At 31.7% G+C, this 10,221-nt stretch overlaps 2 protein-coding genes across 2 annotated transcripts; one reads left to right on the forward strand and one right to left on the reverse strand.

Annotated features, from left to right (window-relative positions):
* Window positions 1–658: 658 nt before the first annotated feature.
* Window positions 659–1,704, forward strand: LOC107489656 (uncharacterized). The gene is made up of 2 exons (XM_016110408.3): window positions 659–774; window positions 920–1,704. Exons 1-2 carry the CDS (start codon window positions 718–720, stop codon window positions 1,544–1,546), a joined length of 684 nt encoding a protein of 227 aa, XP_015965894.1. The 5' UTR covers window positions 659–717; the 3' UTR covers window positions 1,547–1,704.
* Window positions 1,705–4,746: 3,042 nt separating this feature from the next.
* LOC107489672 (leucine-rich repeat receptor-like serine/threonine-protein kinase At1g17230) lies at window positions 4,747–8,697 on the reverse strand. Its single transcript, XM_016110422.3, has 4 exons — window positions 7,926–8,697; window positions 6,808–7,068; window positions 5,805–6,674; window positions 4,747–5,405 (listed from the first exon to the last, which is right to left on the reverse strand). Exons 1-4 carry the CDS (start codon window positions 8,377–8,379, stop codon window positions 4,924–4,926), a joined length of 2,067 nt encoding a protein of 688 aa, XP_015965908.1. The 5' UTR covers window positions 8,380–8,697; the 3' UTR covers window positions 4,747–4,923.
* Between the last annotated feature and the right edge of the window lie 1,524 nt (window positions 8,698–10,221).

Below are 10,221 nucleotides of genomic sequence, written 5' to 3' on the forward strand. Positions count from 1 at the left end.
ACTAAATACATGTCTAATTAAGACTAAGTACTAGTTTATGATATGAAAACAATTTGGAGTCAACATTAATTTAACCAACTATTTCAAAAATCAACCAATAATTAAATATTAAAAAAATATCCAATAATAATATCAATAAATACATACAATTTAAGAATAAAAATTTGTTGATGTAAGATTATATAATAATTGATTAGTAGTATATTAAAATTAAATTTATGATTTTATGAAAATTTGAGCTTAATATATACTTAAGTTGCATTTTAGAGCTAATGAGTTATAACTCAAATGATAACCTTTTTATATTTATTTAAGAAGTCGTGAATTTGAATTTCTCTACTGGTAAAAAAAATAAAAAATAAAAAAGCTTCTGTTTAGACGTTACTTTCACTAAACTATAGTTGATTTTGTATTTATGTGTTATATGAAAATATATTTATTTATATATCTATAAAAAATAAAAAATAAAACACGTCTTGATAGACATGATATCCAACAAGACAGTAGCATTATATAGAATACAATATTTAATTAATTTTCTATGTCCTAAGCTAGTTGGAAGAGCACATGACCCACACTGGTCCAGCTAGGTCCCTTGTAATGTGATCCTATATATACACTCCTAATAACCAAAAACCAATTCACTCAAACATTTCCATCATCTCAAAGCATTATCAAGTGAACAATTTTATTCTCTTCCACCCAAAAATACAAACCATGGCTTGTTGGTCTGCAGAAAATGCCACTAAGGCCTATCTCAACACTTTGAAAATGGTTAGTATTTTTTTTTTTAAAATATAACATCATTTGTACATATAAAAACAAACATATTTAATTGTCTAAATTCGATTATTAAATATGTTTTAATTTTAATGTACAACTAATATTATCGTTTTTAATAAGACTTTTTATTTTTCAGGGACAAAAAGCGAAAGAACCGGCTGTGGCGGAGTTTATATCGGCCTTGGCCGCCGGGAACAATGCGCAGCTAATGGTGGTGGCTTGTGCCGGGGCGGCCGACTCAGCCACCTTACTAGCCCTAGTAGAGGCGGCAAATCAAACCGGGGGACACGTGATTTGCATTGTTCCAACTCATGAAGACTTAAATGGGTCAAAGTATGTTGTTGGAAGAACAGCATCAAATGAAGTCGAATTCATGGTTGGAGAGGCTGAGATCCTTCTCCTTAACCAGTACGCCGCCGCCGACTTCGTCCTCATCGATTGCAAGCTCAAGAACCATGAAGAGATTCTGAAGGCAGTTCAAGTTGGTGGAAGGAAGCAAAATGGGACATTGGTGGTTGGTTACAATGCATTTGTGTGTAAAGGGTCTAGGTGGTCCTCTTCATCATCTTGTGGTTCAAGAACTCAGTTACTTCCAATTGGAGAAGGATTATTTGTAACTAGGTTTGGATCAAGCACAGTTCATACTCCAAAACATGGAATCAACAAGATCAAGAGTCGTTGGATTGTTAAGGTTGATAAATGCACTGGGGAAGAACATGTTTTCAGGGTTAGGTTTCCACAAGGAAAAGTTATTCAAGCTTAAATTAAAATTAAAACATATATATAAATATTTAGGATTCAGAAAAAAAAATTAAGGGGGTGTTAATTAAGTTTTGCTTCTCTTAAGAAGAAGCTCATAGTAGATAGTACTATTCTAAATGTATATATAAATATATATTATTAGATGAATTGGTTTTGAAATTTTTGGGTGATTCCTTTTAGTTATGTTCTAATAACAAAGTGATAATTGATTAAGCATTACAACTATCAATTACACCATATTAGTAAAAATAATTAATTTTAAAAAAAGTAATTATATTTTTAAATTTAATTGAATCATCGTGTATAAATTTTTTTATCTTATAAATATATTAAAATTAAACTCATATTAATTAATATATTATAAAATGAATTAATATCGTATCATTAATGTATATCTTTGTTCAAAACTTTAAAACAATAAGTTTATGATTTTCTTATTAAAAATGTATATTATTGGCTAATTAAAATTTAATTTATGTCAACTTTATAAATCACACTTGAAATTTAATTGTGTACACGAGAGATATGGACATTATTCTTCCTAATAGTTCCCGAAACGCATGTAATTATATTGATTTAGTATGTCATATATATAATTAAAATTTATCTATTCATTATTTCTAAGTTGGCTTTTTAGCCTAAGTTTCTTAATTACCCACCAAAACCAAACTTTGAATAATTAACTTATGGTAAGCTTTTTGATGAGTTGATATCATGATTGAACATCTTTCCCACCTCTTATTACTTTAATTCTCCCCTGGCCTAATGATAGATTTAATTTGGATACTCATTATTGATCCATTGATGAGTCCCACTTGATTATTAATTAAAGCCAAACAGAGCCTAATTAAGTCCCTAACCTCAAAGTACAGACACCAGGCTGTACATAATAATAATAATAATAATAATAATAATAATAATAATAATAATAATAATGTTAGCATATGTCCTAAGAGTACTATATAAATATACTATATAATAATTAGAAAATTTACATAGAAAATGTAAGTCAAATAAAAAGAAATTAAATTTTTATGCAATAAATTCTTGGGAAAAATCAAACTTTTCATTTTTCATTCTCTTAACCAATGTCTTTAATAGATTTTTTTTCTTGCTAAATTGTAATAATAATGAAACTAAAAGTGTAATTAATTTAAAAACCAAGTTATGATGATGAAGCTTCTACCTGCTATGCTCTAACATGAGGCTTGTGATTCTGTCTCTCCACATTACAGCAAAAACCTTATGGTAATGCTGGATACATGGATATAGGTGTATAGTATAATATACAGTATCATCCAAGATTGTAAACAATTATTAATATTAATATTATTATTTATTTATTTAACATTGATCAGAAAACATTTTATTAATTAGCAGTCAACAACAGCTAATTGGTGCTTGCATGCTTAGGGAATAATCACTACTGCTCCAGTGTCCTTATTGCAAGGGCAACAATTGAATTCCACAATAATGTATCATTATTGTGCTGTTAAATTTAATTTATAAATAAATTATTAATACTTAATACTATAACATTCATAAGATGGGATAAATTAGAGAATGTCATTAGATTGAAACGTCTAGTAATTAAATCATTGCAAGTTAAAATAACAAAGATATGCCAAACTAGATTATTAAGTCAAAATTATGTTTCCTCAAATATCTTGTATTTGACATTTTCAGTTGCTTGTTATTAGTTAAATAATTTTTTTTTCAAAGTTAGAAATGAGATTCGTACTGCAATCTCTAAATGAGTATGGAGAGACTATGTTATTTGAGTTATAACTCATTGGCTATTAGTTAAATACTTTACTTATTATTACTTATGCATGTTTAATATTTATTAATTATAACAATAATTAATGAATACTAAATAAAATAAATTTTAACTATTTTTGGTTAATTTTTTTTTAACTAAACATTTCTGTTTTTTTATTTGAATTTAGAATTTTGTTGTTTTTTTGTTTGGGCCAGAATATAAGTGGGCTGGGAACTGGAAAGTGGGGAGTGGGGTCAATGTTAAGTTGTTAACTAACAATTGGGTGAAATAGAGAAAATGTAATAGGCCTGTTGGATGGTTGGGTACATAACATGCAGAATGGACCCAAATGGTTTATAACTGTACAGCATCTTTCAAGCTCACCAAAAAAAATCTCACCCAAAAAGGTCATTATTGTCTTTGTATGTCCAACAACTTTTTCTCAACATGTGACTATGTGAGGACCACACCAAACCCTAAGTGAAATTCTTAAATCCTGCATGTCACATACATCATACGCCACTGAAGCGTTTTGAAATACGAAAAAGATTTTAACAAACGCACCAAGCATGCTTGTTAAAATCTTATTATCTAAACATTTAATGATAGCATCAATCGAGACCCACATTGTTATCACAATTCACAACTTCCATGTATTATACCTTATATAATATGGTCCATAATAGTTCTTGACATAAAACCAAACAAGAAAAGAAAAGAAAAGAAAGAAAGAAAGAAAGAAAGGGTGGATTTAACAATTCAAAAACTGAATTTTTTGTAGATATCCATGTGACACAAAAATGGTAGGACAGCCTGGTGCACAAGCATTTCGCATTAACGTAAGGTTCAACAAAATATGCACCCAAAAAATGTAAGTATGACTTATGTCAGAAGATGACCACTAGACCAAGACCTTACGTGCACATTATCATTTAAAGTTACACTACTATACTCCTTCAGTGCATTTTTTTGTGTTGTCATTATCTGAATTTTTTGGCATATTTCTTTAACTGTATATTCAGATACATTGATCTAAAATCATAACAGAAAAAAAAATACAAGTATATATTAACAGTCATTTGTTAATATCAGCATATTTTTCTAGTTGTATTATATTGTTCTTATTGCCATGCCACAGAAGTAGAAAGCAAAAGAAAAGGCTCAAATAACCTGATTTAGCCACAACTTAAAAAGGAGGGGACTACCAAAAAACGTGCAGATAGGTTCATTCAATTAGCATTTATTCCTATTGGAAATTTGAAAAGGGAATGTGATTCCTGAATCATCATGATGTTATGTGCACACTACCACCATTGATGGAGATATATCTGATTTTTCTTTTTGTTTATGCTTGTCTCTGTAAAAAGGACATTTCAAAATAGAGCCATTCATCATTTCACCATAAACATAAACACACAAAATAAACAAAGCAAAAACAATTGGACAAAATAGCATATGATTAGAGAAATTCTTAATAACAGGCTACAAACTACAATCTACTGTCCTAGACATTCACAGAACAAGGTAGTCCTTAGTTAAGGACACAGAATCAATGTCACTACCATGAGTAGCTATATCTTGATGGTATGATAATCAAAACGGCTTGGTTACTGTGATCAGAGACAGCTACTACAGTTGCTGAGTTCTTGAACAATGGCTTCCATTGTTGGCCTCTCGAAGGGAGACTCGTGGGAGCAAAGCAAAGCCATCTTTGCGAGTTTAGCAGCCTCGTATTCAAAGAATCTGCCATGCAAATTCGGGTCGATGAATTCTTCGAACTTGAAGGATTCCACGGCAAGGCGTAACGAGCAAGTTATCTTCTGCTTCCCTGTGAGGATCTGGAAAAGAAGCACCCCGAAAGCATACACATCGCTTTTCTCTGTAAATTTGCCTGTAGTTGTGTACTCAGGAGCCAAATAACCCTTGGCAGCACTGGCCTTTAATGCAGAGAAAACGATGTCATTAGTGAGAAGCTTGTACAGGCCGGAATCTGAAAGCAGCGGGTTGTATCGCTGATCGACAAGTACTTTCTCCGCAGAGATGTTTTGGTGAACAAGAGCCGGTTTGTTTGCCTTGTATGCATGTAGATATGCTATACCTGAAAAAAGAAACAAGGTTCAGTATAAACGAGAAACTTGTAAAGATTAATAGTGTATCATATGGTTCATGTTTACTTAAATTCAATAAATAAAATAAAACACTTCATCAAAATGAAAAAAATTCATGTAGATGCAAATCAACTAAAGCAGAAATTAAACTTTAAGCCTTCACTCCTTTTATATGTCACTTCGAAAATTCATTCCATCCTTTTTATTAAGATCCAAATCAGTGTATCGGAATACAATCTGTATCCAGAAACCTCGATCCAAGGATGTGCCAAATTTTCGCAACGACAAATAAAAGAATACGGACAGATTACAACTTTAGGATGGTTAGTTGGTTACCATATTGGAATGCTGAACTACTTGAATGTAAGGGCAAAGAATAGAAGACTAACCTTTGGCAATGCCTTTCACAATAGAAACTCTAGTTGACCATTCCAGGATTTCTCCGTTACCCTCCTTCACATCTAGGTAGCGCGTCAGATTTCCATTAGGCACAAAATCATAGACAAGGAAGCATTCACCTCGTCCCCTTGAACAGCAAAATCCTCTCAACCTCACTAAATTCTCATTCCTCAGTGAGGTCAAAGTGTTCAGGCCCTTCAAAAATTCAGCTTCATCTGATTTGCAGCTAGTTTTACTGATGCTCTTAACAGCAACAACAGACCCGTCTCTCAAAACTCCTTTATATGTTGCACTGAAGTTGCTCTTACCTAACAAATTCATATCTGAGAAATACTGAGTTGCCGACTCTACTTCTTCCAAGTTGAACCTGAAACTCTGGAACATATCTTGGCTATCTCCATTGAAATTCCTGCTATCAGCTAAAGGGTCCCATCCATTGGCATACTCAAGGCTCACTAGAGGAGAACCGTTTTTCCTATATATACCCTTGGTTTGATCAGTACTTAGGCGGCTCTCGGAGATATCAAAAGCATTTCCAAGCTTTTGTTTCCGTCGACGGTACAATGTAAAGGTCAGAAGTCCAATTGCTGATACTGCAATCATAACCAGAACTATGCCAACCGTAACAGATGTGTGCTTGGATTTTGATGAACTTTGGCACCGAGTTCCATTGCAAGGCAACTTTACATTTGCAGTTTCTGGGATATCTCTAGATAGACCATTAACTCCTGCCCCATAGGGTTCAGGTCTATTGGGGTTGACATGATCCGAATCATTGCAAGCTCTCAAGGATGAAAACCCAACTCCACATAACCCCGCATTTGATTCATACACAAATCCATATTCCAGTCTCTTAAGAGCTTCATTAAAGCAAAGAAAGAAAATAAGCATACTTTAGAGTTTAGATTCATAATTTCGGATAAATAAAAACAATTTAACAAGGAAATTAACAGCACCAACAAATTAAGGTAACCATCAGCAAATCATTGTTACCAGGAGGTACATTCCCAGAGAGCGTATTGTTGTGAACATCCAGAACTTGCAGTGAAGTAACATCAGCTAGTCTAGAGGGAATGGAACCAAAGAGCTTATTAGAGCTCAAATCTAGTCTCATCAACATTCCCAAATCACCTAGACTAGCAGGGATTGCACCTGTTAACTCGTTCGATTGCAAAGCAAGAACACTAAGCTTTTTCAAATCACCAAGCTGTGTAGGTATGCTTCCTGTCAACTGATTGTAACAAAGCTGCAAAACTACAAAGCAGAAAAAACATATGCAAGATAAGCACACTCCCAAGTTTGAATCACCAACAGATAGCTATTCACATCTAAAGAAAACAGCAGGAAACATCAACTTTTTTATTGCAAGAAAAAGCTTGTAAGACTCAACAACAGAGTTGAAGGGGATTGTTTCCCATATCAATATCACAATATGTTTAATTTTTTGTGTACATTAGCAAAATGCAGGAAAAAATTTTTTGGGTGTCTGAGAAAACAATGAAACACGCTAAAGAGCTAAGCTATCCCTCAGAACTACATCCTGGATATCAGTCCCAGGAGTTTTAATTGAAAAGAATCTCCATTTACACAAGGAAAAAGGTAAAACGTTTGAGGAAAAGAATTAAATAGAGTTCAGAAACAGATACATGAGATTAATAACGTTGTTGCCCCCTTCATATCCTAGTTCATACCTAGGTCTTGCAATTAAAACAGAGGAGTTCAGGTGGTTGGAAATTGTATTTATAGCTGTTTAAAATGTCTTCTACAAAGATGATTTCTCGAAAGAGAAAGAAAAAATAAAAAGCGTTGAGCTACAAAAGTACAAATTCACTTCCCTTCTCATGAATCAACTACTTTGAAACACTGCAGTGCAAGAGAACCACCATTTGAGGGAAAAGTACCAGAAGGTCCATAACAGGACATGATAGCTAATGGTACAGGAACTAAACACAACAAAGCTCAAATCTTTCAGTGAAACCCGGAAACTAAACATCATTCAAATGCACAAAAATATAAAGAGATAGAAGCTTTCAACAAGTAACCATTTGAAGCAAAACCACAAAAAGTTCCAACGTTTTCAAGAGGGAAAAAAATAAAACATAACATCTAACCTTGGAGGTTCTCCATCTTGCCGATCTCAGAAGGGATTTCCCCAGAAAGATGATTAACATTCAGATACAAATCACTGAGCTGAGTCAAGTTTGCAATCTCCTTAGGTATGTCGCCAGATAATGAGTTATAATGCAAGTAGAGTCCTGTAAGGTGCTTAAGTCCAGCAATGGAAGATGAAAGCTTCCCAGAGAGACCTTTCCCTTGCAGAGAAATATTTGCAACTTGACCTTGATCATTGCAAGCAATACCTTCAAAGGAACCACCACCACAAGGGTTGCCATTCATGGTCCAAGATGAGAGATAGGTGTTGTCCGGATCCAAAGCAGCCTTCAAGTCCAACAGTGATTTAAGCTCATCATCTTCGACATTTCCACAAACACATGGTGGGTTGAAAACCAAAAACATTACGAGAGAGAAGAGATGAAGAAGTAATGAAGGAACTGAACACCCCATTTTCAGTTGAAGGATGAAAATGAGGTTGAGGATTGAAGTCCTTTTCTTTTTGGTCTCCCTTTAAACTCAAATTCTTGTTGTGTTTAAACCAAAGGCTGTTTTTTACTTTACTTGTTTCTGAAACACTTGAATGGGTAGTGTCTGTTTTCTCCACAAGGCAAAGGAGAGAGGGTGGTAATGGAGGAAGTGACAAAAGTTGCAGAAGAAAATGGACAGGTCAGGAACCAAAGGGTGTGGAGAGAGAGAGAGATATGATAATAAAGGAAGTGAGTGAAAAGTGGTGTTCATGGTGTGCATGCAAGTTCTGAACTGTGATTGAATGTTGACCGTTGGATTTGGTTGGAACATAGTGAGGGTTCTTATGTTGTTTGTCTGTTACTTGCACTTTGGTTTCATGCTCCAAAACAAAAGCTCCAAGTATTGGGATGCTACTTCCTTAGATATGTGTCTCTGTTACTACTTAATGTCGTTATGCCAAAATAATATTTTAAAATCTTATATGATTCCAGATATTTAACTACCAAACAAATGATAAAACATTATTAGAATTTATTATTTTTAATTATTAATTAATTATCAATAGTTAAAATATATTATTAAATTATTAAATTAAAAAAATTAAATTTATAACTAAAAATGACGGTAAAAAATACACTCTAATATTTTTTTAACTAATTTATTTGATATAATATGTATTTATATCTTAAATATTTTTATATAAAAAACATTTTTAAAGAACACTAACTTTATTTGAATTATGTTATGTCTACATATTATATGTAAGATGTTATATTAATTTGTCTTTTATTATTAATAAATAGTAAAATTAATGTGTCTTAATCTTTAACAAAAAAAATCTTTAGTTTAGGCTCAAAATTGAAAGAAAAAATTGTAGAAGAAAAACTCTTTATAATAAATCCAAATAAAAATACAAAAATTCAATCTAAAGAAATTTTAGAACACATATATATAATAATAAATAGAATGTAAGTGAAAGAATGAAAAGATAAATCTTCAGCTTATTATATACTTAGGCAAAACAGTTTTCAAAGTGGTACTTTCAGCTTCATTCTTTTGGAGTGTGCTGCAAAAGTTAGATTTTATTATGATGAGTGCTGCAAAAGTAAGATATTGTGTGTACCAAAGATTATACAGCAGTATTAGGAAACAGCTACTTAAATTGAGGGCTAATGTTTTTTTTATATGAAAAAAAAATATTGGTGTTTTTGTCAAAAATAAAATTATTTAGTGTAATTATATGTGGGTGAATTTTATAAAAAAAAAGCTAACATATAAGATGTCTGTTATATGTAAGATGTGTGTTAGATACGTGTAATTATTCCGACAATACGCATAATGCATGTTGGACACGTGTCATTATTTTAGTAACATATAAAATATGTGTTACACGTTTTTTTATACTTCTATAAGTAACACACTTTAAATATTAATATTTAACTAAAACATCATTTTTATTTCTATATTAAAAATAATTTTTATAAATTGAGATTCACCTTTTAACATATATATATGTTGGTTTTAAATATGTAGGATAAATATTAATGTTATTATTAACTTTTTTTTAATCTTATTTGCGTCTCAATCATTTGTTTTCCTTTTCAGTAATGCAAAATAGATGTTATGAGCTCTACATATTATTGTAGTTGAAGAGTAGAATGCAGGGGATGTGAATAACCCTATTAAGTGATATGGTATTTTTGTTATAATATCTAAATTGTTTAACTTTTTTTTCAAAATAAAAAACAAAATATTTAAAATAAAAAATAAATTATATAAATTTTATTAAATATTATTTATTTATCTTTTTTAATAACTTAGGTA

Source organism: Arachis duranensis, chromosome 5 (assembly GCF_000817695.3).
Source record: "Arachis duranensis cultivar V14167 chromosome 5, aradu.V14167.gnm2.J7QH, whole genome shotgun sequence".
NCBI lineage: Eukaryota > Viridiplantae > Streptophyta > Magnoliopsida > Fabales > Fabaceae > Arachis > Arachis duranensis.

Bases quoted from the DNA above. Each gene is read 5' to 3' on its own strand.
- LOC107489656 (XM_016110408.3), top strand. From the start codon at position 718: ATGGCTTGTTGGTCTGCAGAAAATGCCACTAAGGCCTATCTCAACACT. The intron at 775-919 runs GTTAGTATTTTT...TTTATTTTTCAG, and splicing joins ATCTCAACACTTTGAAAATG to GGACAAAAAGCGAAAGAACC.
- LOC107489672 (XM_016110422.3), bottom strand. From the start codon at position 8,379: ATGGGGTGTTCAGTTCCTTCATTACTTCTTCATCTCTTCTCTCTCGTA. The intron at 6,675-6,807 runs GTAACAATGATT...GCTTTAATGAAG, and splicing joins CTCTGGGAATGTACCTCCTG to CTCTTAAGAGACTGGAATAT. The intron at 5,406-5,804 runs GTTAGTCTTCTA...TTCTTTTTTCAG, and splicing joins TGTGAAAGGCATTGCCAAAG to GTATAGCATATCTACATGCA.